This window comes from Lineus longissimus, chromosome 11 (assembly GCF_910592395.1).
Source record: "Lineus longissimus chromosome 11, tnLinLong1.2, whole genome shotgun sequence".
Classification (NCBI taxonomy): Eukaryota; Metazoa; Nemertea; class Pilidiophora; order Heteronemertea; family Lineidae; genus Lineus; species Lineus longissimus.
This window is the reverse complement of record NC_088318.1, coordinates 12,643,939-12,659,557: the sequence shown is the minus strand read 5'-3', so window position 1 is coordinate 12,659,557 and position 15,619 is coordinate 12,643,939. Positions and strand designations below refer to the sequence as shown.

The following is a 15,619-nucleotide window of genomic DNA, read 5'->3' as shown; positions in this document are numbered from 1 at the left end:
TGACAAGACAGATCAGGGGAGGAATTTCATTTCATCAAACTGATACATTTGGGACATGAATGAATTCGATACCAAACATTCTTTCTGTAGGAAATTCCTTCCAAGGAATTTCATAAAGCAAATCTGCATCATTACGACTCCGCATGAATACAAGACAGTTCAGGCAAGGAATTTCATTTCATCAAACTGATGCATTTGGGACAATCAGGCAAACTAATCGAACAGGGATGGAATTTCTTATCATGAAATAATCAATAAACTTGAGCACCCCGCAAACAATCGGTTTAAATCACTGGGACCTGTGATTATAATCGCTGCAATGTTTGACAAAAATATCTCATCTGTGTGGAAATTGTGACTCGCTCTACCAAAACTAGGCGCTTGTCGCATCTGAACTTGACAGGTTGATACGGACTTGTTGTTCATTTCCCTATTGTAGACCTTTTGTGAAATCTATTACAAACTGATTTGGTCACATTTCACAAAAGGTCTACAATAGGGAAATGAACAACAAGTCCGTATCAACCTGTCAAGTTCAGATGCGACAAGCGCCTAGTTTTGGTAGAGCGGGTCACAATTGTCTTTTAAACCAGTACGACCCAAGGAACGAAGTGGACAGTGCGAGTTTGACTTCAGAAGTGATTTTATTGCTCACAAACTAACACACCAAAAGGAACAAGTTACACAATGATATTATGACCTAATACACAGTAGAAGGCACATTACAATAGTTGGTCATTTACTAACACAATTGGCCAACATGGCAAAAGACCCATGCTAGTTTCCACAATCTGTGGGTAAAACCAGTAATCACGAGGTTTGATGTTGATCACATGTTACCGAGATCACCAATTCTTGTTTAACTCACCTGAAATCCTTTCCTGACTGTCGCCTGGTTAAAGTACTCATCCACGTCTCGCAAGAAAGCATGCACTCTCGAAAACATGACAACACAAATGTACTTTTGAAATGGCAGAAATATTACTGTCCATAAGGTCAGCAGCACGTAGGATATAAACCCCTGATTACATTTCTTCATGGAAGGCATGCATGTGAGGTTGTTTCCATGGAACGTGGTGGTGACTGGTAATAAATCCTAAGTAAATGGACACGATGTGAGCAATATCTTTGGTTTATATGCACTTCTGTCACAAAAGAAATGGTAATCCTGACAGGAGAGAATAAAATACTTTTATCAGCATCCAAAAGTCAATTATTCCTAAATTGGATAACAAGGATAATTCCTTGGGAACCTTCTTCTCTGATCCAAGCAATTAGCACACGATCTTATGCCAAGAAGTCCAATCCCCACCAAAATTACCAGCAAGTCTGGATTGGGCAGTCCCTTGGGCTCGGTAAAGAGACTTGGTATAGTGTCAAAATGTTAGCACTGCAGTGGATGCAGCAGACCAGATGGCATAAGAGGATTACACTCACACTATAGAGAACCTTTTCTCCTTTTTCACTGCTCTAAGATTTGGTGCTTTCAAGATACCAACAAATTTTGTTCTGTGAGGTATAGGGGAGGGGTCCAAATTAAACGTTAATATAGGTACTAGGTGAGAGTTAAGGTATGGGTAATAGGAAAACCGGAAAACAGGAAATATGCAGTTTAAGGCTCTTAATGAACAAAGCATGTTTAAATAGGACTATGGGAGTTGCATAAACTTATCGCCAAAAGGAACCACAAAGCGGACTTGAAAAAGGCTTCATACATACCGAAGGCCAAATCGGCAGGAAAGCAGTAATTTAAGCTGAGCAGGTCCTTTCCGCAGAGACAATGTGTATAGAAGGAATGCCTAATCAAAACATAGATTGAAATGTCAACCCATATAAATGTGAATTCACCAGGTGCGTCCCAATGACCTACACTTACATCCACCCCAAGTTTGACGGTATTAAATGGAAAATATCTGGTGTTCGATACAGGCAAAACAACTGCCAATCCTGTCCAAGCCAATGTGAAATTGGACTTTTTTAAACAAGTATGAATTGGCATAAGTAACTGATTTCGAGTTGTAGCAATATTTGCTGGGAGGAATGAGTGTCATCGAAATGTAAGGAGAGGAGAAACAAAATCTTTTGGACGACTTTTATATTTGACTTGGGAAGTACTTGACGTATCGAAAAATACTCGGAAGAGGAAAAATTCTTTTCAATTTTAAAAGTCGACGTAGGAATTAAGACGAAAAGGGTCAAGTGTTTTGGCCCTGTGAGAAACAGAGCCGCCGGACCTGCCTGACACACCACCCGCTGGAAGATAGCGGTTTACATAAAGGTGTGCATTAAAATATTAGAAGATAGCAGTTTAAATAGAGGTGTTCATTAGAATATAAGAAGATAGAAGTTTACATAGAGGTTTACATGTGAATATTAGATATAAGTTTACATAGAGGTGTCCACTAGAATATCAGATGATAAAGGTTTACACAGAGGGTTTCATTAAAAAAGTTGAAGATAGTGATTTACATAGAGGTTTCCATTAGAATATTAGATATAAGTTTACATAGAGGTGTCCACTAGAATATCAGATGATAAAGGTTTACACAGAGGGTCCCATTAGAAAAGTTGAAGATAGTGGTTTACATAGAGGTTTACATGTGAATATTAGATATAAGTTTACATAGAGGGGTCCACTAGAATATCAGATGATAAAGGTTTACATAGAGGGTTCCGTTAGAAAAGTTGAAGATAGTGGTTTACATAGAGGTTTCCATTAGAGTATTCACAAGTGGTATCACATTTTTCGCTTTGTCGCCACCCTGCACCGCCTAAACATTGCCATTCAACACTAAAGTACATACTATCTTTAGCTACCACCTTCATTATCAATTGATTGCTTTCCGATATCACCAATGCACTTTATTTGAATGCAGGATGTGAAATTTATTCTTTATTGGCCGTTCATGGATGACATTCTGCAGGCGTGTGTATAAGCGGTAGTTTCCGTTTCAAACGTTTCAATCAAAGGGAAGCAATCATCAAAATAGCACCAACAAACAAGGCACAACAAGCATGGCGATTGGCCGTTTAAAGAACATAGGTCAGAACCAACCAATCAAAAGCTTTGTTGCAAATAGGACTTTGCATCCATCATTCCCATGACATCATCTGATGTGCTTCATTGCTCGGATGAAAGAGTCATTTTATCGTTTTGGATGAGTAGGGTTGTAATGATTCACTCAAACTGAACAAAGAGCAGCTAAGGATTCCTTGCTACAAATGCAAAGAATACATTTGTAGGCGAACTGTCTAGTTCCCAATAGCATCGCAGAATATTGCTGTACCTCCTCCACAAGTACCACAGGAATCTGCATGACACTGTAAACAAAGTAGTCAAGAGAAAGGCTTTGTTTATACTGGGTAAACCTTTTCACTACTGGAAATTTTTGACGTTATTCGGTTGACCACTGAACTGCGTCATTTCCTGCAATGACGTTACAATGTTCAATGCGTCATGCCTCGTAGTAAATCACGTCATGACGTCATCAGACCATAATCGTTTATTTGCCAATGTGTTGGAATTTATCCATAAAGCCGCTTAGTGCAACAAAAAGACACCTGCTTTAACGAAACTGGTAACATTTTCATCCATTCGAAAAAGTTACAATATCGGGCACAGTAGAAGTCCCTCACCACACTGATCACTGCTTAGCAATGCCCTGGAGAATGGTTCATTTGGCTCTCCTTTTTTTGTTTTCTAGATCCTGACATTGTAGGATTTGTAAACTGAGAACAGCGTTAATGACCAGAAGTTCGGAAAAGACCAAACTCCATCCGAGACCTCATACGACAATAATAGGTTGCCAATCGTTTATTTGCCAGCATGGATTTTTTCATCACCTATCACTTACTGTGTTATTGGGATATATCAACCTAATAACGTCTTGCTATACATTTCTTTATAAAATACGAGGGCCAATATCAGGTTTATAAGAGCTGCCGAACATATCGACAAGTACGTCAGCTATGGTATACATCTTTTTATTAGATTCTAAGCGGCCAATATCGGCATCACCAGTACATTTATACATGTATTACCAATATTATTTCGACTACAATAAAGAGTAGTGTCCTTCACAGAGATGATTATACCATAATATTTTGTCTCTCCATACAAGAAACAATCTAAGATGTACTCCAGGAGATTATCTTCTCCCGATAGACTAGAGTAAGCTAGTTTTGTTACTATGGTATCAGCAGTTTCTCCGCTGCAACCTGTTATCATCATCGCTACTATGTGCAATGAAAAGCTCTCTCATCTGCGGGTAACGAGCGACTTTAGTTGAAAGCGATCGTGATTACAGGTCGCAATGATTCACATCAACTGTTTGCAGCTGTTTTTGAAAGGCATCCCTCCAAAGTGAATTGTCTGTGGCCTTGTCAAGAGATTATGCCAATTAGCTTGTTATGTAGGAAACCTTTCTTGGGATAGATTTCTGGTGTATGTGTTTGTAACTTGGTAACCATGACTGACTTTGCATCTTACGACTCTTGGCTTTGGTTTTCTTGCAGTATCCAGAATAGACAGAGCACGAATACAGAAAAAGGGAAAAAAAAGCTTCCGATTTGCGATCAGATCTAGATTGTCATCTTCTGTTTTTTAACAGACATGGCTATATACTCCAATGAAGAAGTCTTCGAATTGATTTTCAGAAATGGAACATTATCAGCACTTTTAGATTTTAAAAATGCCAAATAGGTGGCTTTCCTGAAAATGTGGACTAACAACCTTTTCTGATGGAATTATGTAACAAATCAAACAGATCAACGAGATGCACTTACCGTTAATCGATTCTAACTCATAGAATTAAGAATCAAAATCTCAGGGGTGTATCCGAAATTATATCAAAAGAGTGCACAATTCCTTCAAAGTGCCTGTGGTACTCGTCCCCGTAATCCAGAAGCAACGCCGAGCACATACCTCTGCACCCAATCATCCCATCCCTTCAACTGAATGACCGAAACCGGCCTTGTTTATCTTCGATTCTTAGAAGCTCTCATGACAAATCTTCTCGCCATAGCAACCGACCAGGGAATCCCAATTTATCGCTAAGGTCTATAAATAGATCGCTAATCTGGACCATTAGAAGTTCATCTGTCGATTGCAATGAAGGCAAGTGGATGAAGCGATGGTAATTTGGAATGCGGCGGCTGTTGTTAATTTCATTGCCAGGGGACTTCAACCAGTGTCTTGGGACTGGCAGCGTGATGTAATGAGCGCAATAGATTTCAGCCGTCAGAATGCTAATTTACGACCAAAGGCGACAAGGACTGGTGGCGCCATCTGCCTGGTTCGGATACAGAATGAATTAGCCCAATATGTTGAATAGGGTTAACTCTCTTCTGCAGAAAAGATCAAGACCTTTTCAAAACTCTTATCTCAAACCAAAATGCAATCAATTCATCAGAGATGTTCATTTCCCATTTCTTAAAGGGAGAGTATATGCAGGAGCCAGGTAGGTCTAATTAAGTTAAATAAAGTCATAAATAGGGGTTCATCGTACTCCGAGCAATCACAGAGCGTAGAGCCCTTCCGAATACTGCAAGCAAAGGGTCACCTGCATGTCCTTCCCCTTAAATCTAATGATCAAATGCATAAGACTCACTCAAGGCTGATTGGAACCAATGGCTTCTTCCAGGAAGGTAGGTGGTTGTTTGTGGCCAAGAACATGTACAAGTGTTCCATATCACTTAAGAGTACAATATCATTACAGATCCAGGGAAGCGCTAACAGCCCCAGGGTCTCACAGCGTGATTAAATTAACATATAGGATCTAATATCCCTAAAGGCAGATAAGGGATCTGTCTGGTGTGGTGATGTGATTTTAAAGAAGAAATCATTTGGCTGTATCGGATCCAAGGGGGAGGCACCTATGCATGCCCCCCCCCTTCATGAAAATTGTTGAATTCGACCATGAAACTTCAGAACACATCCGAAATCCGAAATTCAATAAGATATTCAATGAACACCCTCTTTTTTCAGTGATGCAGCGAGTCCCTATATAATGAACAGATGGCACCGGCCTTTAAGGTTGGGATAGGACTTATTGGGCAAAAATAAACCTATCCTTACACAACAAGACCTCATATACATTTCTGAATCTCTCAATCCCTAGGCAATGAAATATTACAGTATATAACGAAGAAGGGTACTGACACGGAATAGGAATAGCCTTGTTATATCACTTTTACGAGATATCTGGGAGTCATAAAATGCAATAGGATGATCAGCTGAATACAGAGTACTTGCAAATCTGCCATAGATCACCCTATAAGTTTTTGTACCAGTATTTTTCTGCCTTGGAATATCTGAGATGCACGCTAGACAGTCATTCCGTTAACAACGTCGGCTGGTGCAGAATCCAACACAGAAGGGAACCGATTGCTTTCTACACATGAACTAAAAGTCCACAAGCCATCCTCCCTAAGAAAGCTTTTCCTAGCATACTGAAAATCACCGGGAAAATACGGCAAAAAGAAGTTTTTACCAAAATTCACAATCCTAGTCTGAGAAGAATCTTGTCATACTCCAACCCGAAGCAACTGCTCTCCCTGCTTAACTATCCTTCCCTACTGCTCTTTGAGAAGCTTGCCTCCATAGCACATTGATAATCACCGGCAAAATACGGTAAAAGGATCTCAAAGCATTAGGGTTTGAAAACGGATACTTGCTGTGGAAGGAATCCTTGGCAACCAAGGTCACATTGTTGACAGGAGAAGGATGGAACGGGTGGGAGGGTGCAATATGACAAACTTCAAACTCATTTTACGTGCATCTTTTTCCAGCATTGCAAATTTCAAAAACCACCTTGGCGATCAAAAGGAAAGGCATTTTTCCAATCAATGCATGGCTTTTATTAAACCTTCCAAACTCCATGCACCGGCAGCAAAAACCTGTTCCTTTCTATAACACATGAAATGGCCAACCCTTCAAATTGCCACCACCACTCTTAGCACCTGGCAAACGAGTGATTTTTGTCACTGCTACATGCAAAATTATTGTTACAATGAGCAATAAAAGATTGCTTTGGTTAAATCGGTGATCGTTAGTTTTGATATTGATTGCAAGTTGTAGGTTGCAGTGACGAAAAACGCTCATATGCAGGGCACTTAAGACTCATGCCCTGGGCAAAACAACTGTCACCACTCTTCATCACAGCCTTAAGTGTACTATGCGAAAAATTTGCACATCTTCCGCAAAGCTTGACCATTCCCTATGAAAGGGACTCACCCTTGCTGTAACTCCCACGGGTATAATCCTTATCTGATAAACCTACATCAAACAGTAAAAGAAGATGTCGTGAATAATGGACATGATAAAAATGTGCGTATGGATGTGGAAGAACGTGACAATGTCATCATATGACATGGCGTGTTATATGAGGATTGTACTTTTGTGGAAGACAGGACAGAAATAGCCTGAAAGTAAATGTCATAGGCAAAACCTTGACTCTTGCGGATGTGGAAAAAAATTGGACTGAAAAAAGAAAAACCTGCAAGAAGTAATGAAGCATCACTGCAGCTTATTGTAGAGGGTTCTATATAGTAATAGTATACAATAGTTCAGTAATAGAAAGTGCTTCGGCAAAATGTCATGACCTCCTGTTTATCTTTTTCTGATTTCCCGTAACTCAGAAAAAGATTTCCGGGAACTGATAAATGAAATGTACAGGGTCTCAGTAACCTTTTCATACGTGACACACTAGGGAGATAGAGTTAGATGAAACAGGATTCCCATAAGAAATTACCTACTATTTTTGACATTTTATGATCAAAAACCTGCAGATTTTTATAAATTTTTTCGGGGAGGGGGCCAATGCACCTCAGGTTTGGGACTTTATTTCAGCTGCTACCTGCCAATCTTGATTTTAGCACAGAGACACGCAGGAGGAAAATAATGACATATTTTTTAAATATTTAAAATACCATCTCAGACTAAATGAAGCTTGTCTGGAACCGGAATTGGTTAAATCAGAAAGATAAACTTAAATATATTCGGTTTCATATCGCGACAAGCATGATCAAAGAAAACCTTAAGAGCAATAAGCAAGGTTTACTTTCTTTCTTAGAAAAGTAGATGAAATCTCCTTGTTCTTCCTTGCCGGTGAGGTCCAAATGGTATTTGTTTAGTCTTTGAAATGGCTGTCCAAAGCTTGGATAATGGCAAAATAAGTCCATGTAAGATCATTAACAAACATATCCAAAAGAGTATCATTTACCAATAGGGAATGAAACTCACGAACATTTTCTTGGAAATATTTGATGAAATTGATTGACCTCATCACATTAGACCGATGTTTTGTAAATGTCACAAGCAGACGATACCTTTTGCAAATGTCACAAGCAGACGTATCCAACATCAATGATGACATAAATAGTCTGGATTGATTTGATTGTCTGCGAGAAAATCAACAACCTATTGGTATTGATCAAGCTGTAGGGAGTTCACTTATAGTGCATTTACTGTTAATGACTGGGAGAGGTAAATGGAGGCAAAATAGTAATATTTATTCAAAAACTAGCTGTTTTTTCTATTATTCAGGGCGCTGCTTGGAAGAGCATTCAACATTCATCTGTGCAGACAGCAAAGTGTACAAATGTTTGGCAACATATTGTACACATGGAAAGATTTGCAACCATTTAATTTCGAGGTTTTCTGATTTTCTGAATTCTCAACTCTAACATTCTTTTAATTCAGTGTTCGGACAACCCTTTAACAGTGACTTCAATTAGATGTTCTTTCTCTCGGCCATGTACCTTTCATTTACCTGTAATGCAAAAATAAGAAGCACGCAAACATTTCCGCATTTATAGAGACACTGCATGATGTAACGAGTGATTTGCCAAACAAAATACTGTGACAGCTTCATCTCGGCCTTCAGAGCAAGACACACGACCCTGAAAGAATAAGACGAAAGAACTGACAGACAACAGCAAAAGCCATTCCACAAAACATGCCTAAATCTAACAAAGTCTACCTTGGCTATGTTCCTCACCAAAGATCTTGTACTATAATTTCCCATATTGTAGTGCGTTCTCTTCTAGGAATTCACCGTGAAATAATCCTGTTGTCATCTGGTTCCAGATGCCGAAAACACATATATCATACCAGATGTCTGTCTTTGTTTTTTATTCCCTGTTTCACCACCAACTTTGATAGCAATGGTGTTACAAACTCTTCAAATGATGATCTGAGAAGTTTGTACGGTTAAATGTCTATCCTGTAATGTTCTTTCCTGGGAATTTATGGTGAAATAATCCTATATTATTGTCGTCTTGTCCTCAAGGCCTGTATCCTTTCTGAGGTTTTTGCATCTTATCCAGATATAAAGAGGGTATAGACCAGGTTCAGGATGGTATACTGGCACCAGATCTCTGGCCTTGAATTCAAAGTCTTGCTTCACCACTAACTTTGATGGCAATGGTGTGAGAAAGTCTTAAAACAATGTGCCAAAAAATGTCTACAGTTATTTCCCTTCTTCCTGCAAGTTCTTGACAAAAGAGACAGTATTCTCAAAGTTACTGTGATCAGTTTTCAAGTTATCGCCAACACCTCAGAAGAAATGGTGTGATTGGAATCCATGTCATCAACATTTTCCGTCACATTAGGAATACCCGAACAATTTCTTGCAGTTAGATTATTCCTGGGCACAGATTTAAAATTGCATCCCGCAGCTTTAGTTCCGAAGGTCTGGTGGAGGCAGTCCTCGCTATGAGTAACTTTTAGTCATCCATCTCTGAATATCAGTCAAGCATTACAGCATTCTTCTTCGTATTTAGAAAAAATCTCCAAATGAACCTGAGGCAATTAGTTAGCTCGATTAGTTTTGTGGCAATTAGTTAGCACGATTAGTTTGGCGGAACAAATACGATGCCATCCCACATATGCCACGGTTCTTCACCAAACATCAATATGAGAAGGATTAAAGGCCAACGCCATTCGTTCAGAATTTGAAATCGAATTTGAAAATGTCCATCTGTGTAAATTTGTAATGAATTTAAAATTCAACAAAGCCATTTCATAGACTGATATACAGAAACTATAAAATGCCAAGTTTGAGCAAATTTGTGTGGATGATAATGAAACTGCGGCAATGCTTGCTTGTATTTATGTGTGCCACAAGTAAATACAATATACTCGAATGGCGTCGGCCTTTTAACTCGTCTAGATTGAAGAGAGAGATCATTTGTATCAAGCGGTTCTTGAATATCAATGTAGCTTCCTGATAGAGACATATGGCTTACAGCTACAACAGAAAAATCGTTCAAAACTATGCAGAAATGAATTTGGTGTCTTGCTTAACTCAAAGAACAACTTCAACAACTTCATCTTATGCTCAAAACAGCATATGCTCAAAACGAATATTGGTGGAATTCCAAAGACAGAGCTGATATTCAAGGGTTAAAGAAAAAGAGAAAGCGACAATCCTTTATGACTAAACACTGCATCTGCATCTGCAAAGACTCCACTGGAACCAAAAGTAAACCATTCCATCTGTATTCTAGCACGCCCACTACCGCCTCCATCGTTATCCACGTTACTATGGAAACCGCCAACACAAGCCAGAAAGTGTGGAATCTGGAAATTCGCTTTTCAAAGCGGTCGATATTGTGGTAGGGAAGTTCACCAAACCTCTGATGAAGTGATACATATCCGATCAAATTAGCAGCTTAAACTGGAGATGAAGCCTCTAGCTGGGCGCACAACACCAAGCTATCAACTTTCCCGACACATTTTTTACCTTAGAAAGTACACTCTTTCATCACCATATCATGGATCAGGCTACTTAGCCAACTCTGCCCAAAAGCCAAGCAAAATGTCAAGCCGCGCAAAAACCTCCCTTCAGATTTTTCCATATCAGCCACCTTAATGTATCAAATCAAGCAAAATTGACAACTCTTTCTAGGGCCTGGAGCTACAGCCCACGCCCCCATCTTCCCATATTCATGCCGTCTAGTTATGAGAAAAAGAATCTAATTTTAGAACAAAACGATATCAATGAAAAAATACATGAAGCAAGGATGATTTTCTCTAACGGCCCTTGCCCATGATACGTATTTAAACTTCTAGTCCTGAGAGGGGCAAAGGGGTCTTGGGAGGGGACCACTATTTGTCTCATAACATCTCAAATCTGGAGGAAAAACTTGTTTTGAAGAAGTCTGGGGAGCAACAGGCCCCCCCCCCCACCCTGTCTGTGTTTTCGATTTTGATGGTGAAAACATTGACTGATGCCAGAGGAGGGGGAGGTCACATCTGATAGTTATCTATCACTTATCAGCACTGAAGCGTTTGACTATACTGTCAGTAGTAACTCTTTCACTTTCAGTCAGTTCAGCCCTTAATCCAAATGTCTTTAAAATCAATCCAATCATCCCTAAAGCATCCAATCCATCAAAGCAATTCTTAATACCCACCAACGAAGTACATGTCCCTTCTTTCCTTTGAACCCTTCGTAGGTCCCTGAAACCCTTAATTCAACCATTGAACCTTATGCCGTGGTCACACTGGGGTTTTAACACGAATTGAATTCGAATTAAAACGTTGATACGTATTGGGGCGTCACACTCAATTCGGTTCATACCGATCTCAATCCGCTTTAACCAACACGGTTCTTAAACCGAATTGAATGCGAATCAGCTAATCCGAATCAACGAAACCGTATTGAGATTTCAAGTGTGACGCGCTTGATACGAATTAAGGTTTTCGATCGCACTGCGCATGCGCCCGGCGCATGGAAAGTGACCTTTGACCGCGGGAACTAGTGCTCCGAACTAGTTAACTGATGTATTTAAATGATCTCATTAACTCAAATCGTTTTTCGTTATGCCATAGAATAGGGAAAAATAAACTCCCTTGCACGTGACTTGCATTTCCATTTCCTGGCAAGGTATGTTGCCGCCGGTTCGTTGGTCAAAGGTACGCTGGTCAGCAACATCGTCGCGGCGGGGTTTTTCCCGGTTTTGGCCTCGTTTTCGAGGGTGAGGCCGGGATTCTCCGCCAATAGCGACGGTGGTGTTGACTCGCTGAGGACACTCCTCTTTGACCCGAACTTTGGCAATAGGCATGGCCGGGAGATGGAAATGGTCAAGCACCTTACGCGATTTTAACTTGTTGATAATGACTGTGTGATACTGTGATATTATATACTTATATGTTTTGTACTCGTAAATTTTATTCTCCCATATGGGAGGTTAATAAATAATAATAATAATAATAATAGATGGCGCGTCGTTAGTATGCATTGAGTGTGGCGCGTTTTAAACCAATTTGAATGCGTATTCGGGCCAGTGTGACGCGACCGTTCTGAAACTGGATTAATCAATTCGTATTCCGGAGAGCGCTCTACGGAATTCGGTTTCAATTCGCATCCAGTGTGAACACACCATTAGTGTTCTACCACAGTTGAGTTCATCATAAGAAGACGTGAAACCCATATACATTTCCACAACAGACTGCACATCAGTCAATACATAATTCGGCAAAGTTATTGTGAAATGACATTGTCTTGCTCATCATTTTGCCTCAAGCATATTACAGATAATTCGGATACAAACCAATTGTCTGATGAATCTTTCCAAGAATTCCAAGGTCAAGGACAAAGAAATAACGATCACATATTATCGCCATGGTAATTTTCATAATCAAATAACGATTTCTAAGTCAAAGTCAATTTCAACAGTGCGCTTCACATTTTAATAGAGCGTACCTTTTGATGACAGGAAGAATGGCCGATTGTATAATTGAGTAATAATTAAGAGTGATCGATTTTTGAACTCTTGTTTTCATTGTCAAGAAAGAAGTAGTGACTTAACTGATCGAACGTGACAATGCTTTTTGAATTAATTTGACACCCAGTATGCAGGCAAAGAGGCAGGTGGACTATACTCTCACTGATATAGTGGTTTTTAATGGAATATTATTCACCAAAGGTGAATGGCTGACCGAAAGAGGGGGTAGGCAAGGGGGAGGGGGGAATTCTCACGGGTGTCACTGAAAAATATGCTTCCACAATGATTTTTGCCTCATAAACACAACGAAAAGAGGTGTCAAGGTAGTAACTAAAAAACATCATGAGCAGTAAGTAAGAATCAAACTGATTACATACCTGGCTTTCGATGCCCGATACAAAAATCTGGTTGATATGAACTACTAAGCCACATTGATGACGGCGTAGAAAGACACCCACCAGACGTCTGTCACTCTCCAAACCCCAGCTGACATTTCCAACACAGCGGCTCACTGTGCATGACTGGAGAGTGCTATCAATCAATGGCGTATAAACACGAGGATTGGAATGCAATCAATACCTATCTCACTGACTGATCTTGTCAGTGAAGATTTTGGTGTCAGAGCCCAAAGTCAAGCGGTGCATCCTGCCAATCAAAAATGCCTGGGAGATCCACTTGCAATTTCTAGCCACGAAGACATGATGTTCTGAGATAGTATTTTGAAAACTATGTAGACCGGTGGGGTGGTTCAGCTGAAATTGGCCAGGAAGGCGTAGCATTTTTCAGGACATGACAAGCTATGCTGAGAGATCAACCAATCCCATCAGACCTAAACAGGCGCAGTTCCAAAGGACAGCACACAAGACGCACCCCCCATCCCTATTTTTAACGGAAATCTTGGAAATTGACCATGAAATTTTGGAACACACCAGGAATTTCGATGAGAAATCTAGTGTTCTTTTTCCGGCTTCTGGATCTGCCCCTACTAACCATTCCTCAGCATCTCCACATCATGATGACAGAGCAACTGCAAATGCTCCATCAGTATTGAGCCGGAAATTAAGTTCTGAGATCCTTTGACATTCTGTCAGTCTACAATGAGATATGGGAATAACAGCAAGAGGAAATCTGCTGTGCTAGACATATTATAAGGAATATCAAAGGAAATATGAGACCATTCGAAATACATTACCTGGTCGAATATCCAGGGAAAAGCCATCTTGACCACAAAGATTTTTGCATCTCATCAAGATTTATAATATACCCCGGCTATGTTTAAAGGGAGTATAAAACCATGAGGTTTAGGGAAAGCCTGGGCAGAGCATTTCCTCCCCTCAATTGAAGCATGAACCATCAATCACAAAATAACCTTGACCTCATCAATACTTGTCTGCTATATAGTATGCTTCGAGACCAAAAACGATATTTGGACTGAATGACAGAAAATTCAAGGGAAATAAGTTATCTGTATTGAGAACATGTTTTCAACCTCACTGAACATCTCGGAGACACTTGAAACACATCACTGTACATTTCAACCAAGGTGAAGAATATACGTCCATAAATGCTAACATAATGCAATATAGAAATGAAATGATTTTGGAAAAGCACAGAAAATCCTTTGATAAGAACACAACGAGAACAAGAAGAAGAATTCCTCCAATATGAAATCAAGAGTGAATGACCATCTCCACAACATGAAATGGACATCAACAAAATATCCATACACCCATCAAAAACAACATCTCCGTTAATCAATGTTATGTAATGATGTTGGAGAACAATTTTTCGAAACCACAAAATCACAGAAAATCATTTTTGGAAATGAACTGAAAGATCTCCTCCAAAGAAAATTGATATTCACCACTGTAGCGAAATGTTTTACCTCAGAGACCATTCCTATGACACGGCAGCAAATCATCCATACATCACGAATGGAACAGGAGCGTGACGCATCTGTAACTGTAGCATAACGATTACGCAAGGAGTGTGCATCCCTCGTCTAGGAACGTGCCGCGCTAATTCAATGTGTCTCGGTGGTAAAGCATGCGACGGTAGAGTCTACTCGTATCGTTATCGATATTGGATCCTACCACTCCATCTCGCAGGCGAGGGATACAGGAAGTGGCGACAATAAATCGTATTATCGTCTGCTATCGTTCAAGGACATATCTGAGAAGAGGAGATCAAGAAGAAAATCCCAAAACTACCTCTGGAGTGGTGTTTTAAAACTGGTTTGTTCTTAGCCTTCACATGAAAATTGCAACAGTCTCAGCCTTCTGAATGTCAACACCAAGCTCGTCACAAACCCTAAGCCACCTGGACACTGCAATAGAACTGTTTGTCAGCTGTATAAGACTACAGCAGTATAGATAGCCAACTGATGGCTGTATCAAGAGTGATAATATCAGAGAACACAGGTAATGGCGTTCACCAGAAACATTTCCATACAGTTTCCATATATGAATAAATTTGGAAATACATGGAAACATATTTCAGATATTCATCACCTCACACCAGAAAACGGGTTATGTTACCAACTGGTGATGGACTGCTGTAAGGGTCACATCCTGCTTACCTTATTTTTTTTCAAAAAGTTGAATGGAAAATACTAAAATATTCAAATTGATTGAATTAATGATATATTGCGATTCCCTGACTCACCAGTTGTATATTCCTAATTCACCACGTGGCATGTCTCGCTTTTTCAGGCAAGTTGTTACTCTGCCATAGCCACAATCCCCATTTCAGAAAAAACAATCTATCACCCTCAACACCCCTTTTCAGACCTCCAAATATTTAGCGGCGTCATCCTTTAATGGTCTTTTAAAATATGGTCCATTCTGTCCATGAAACAAGGCATTATGTTTCTCATTTCTCAAATGAA

General features: G+C 39.8%; 1 protein-coding gene across 2 annotated transcripts in view; it reads right to left on the bottom strand.

Moving 5' to 3' along the window:
• Positions 1-15,619, bottom strand: part of LOC135496388 (puratrophin-1-like) — an 88,799-nt gene that overhangs the window by 58,938 nt on the left and 14,242 nt on the right. Inside the window, exons 1-3 of one of the 2 annotated variants that reach the window (XM_064785707.1) lie at positions 13,110-13,137; positions 8,982-9,802; positions 7,235-7,276 (exon numbers count right to left, since the gene is read on the bottom strand). In XM_064785707.1, the coding sequence (XP_064641777.1) occupies positions 7,235-7,276; positions 8,982-9,026 (87 nt within the window). In that variant the 5' untranslated portion in view covers positions 9,027-9,802; positions 13,110-13,137. Of the gene's footprint in view, positions 1-7,234; positions 7,277-8,981; positions 9,803-13,109; positions 13,138-15,619 lie in introns of those variants that run through there. The other variant, XM_064785706.1, reaches the window with a different exon arrangement.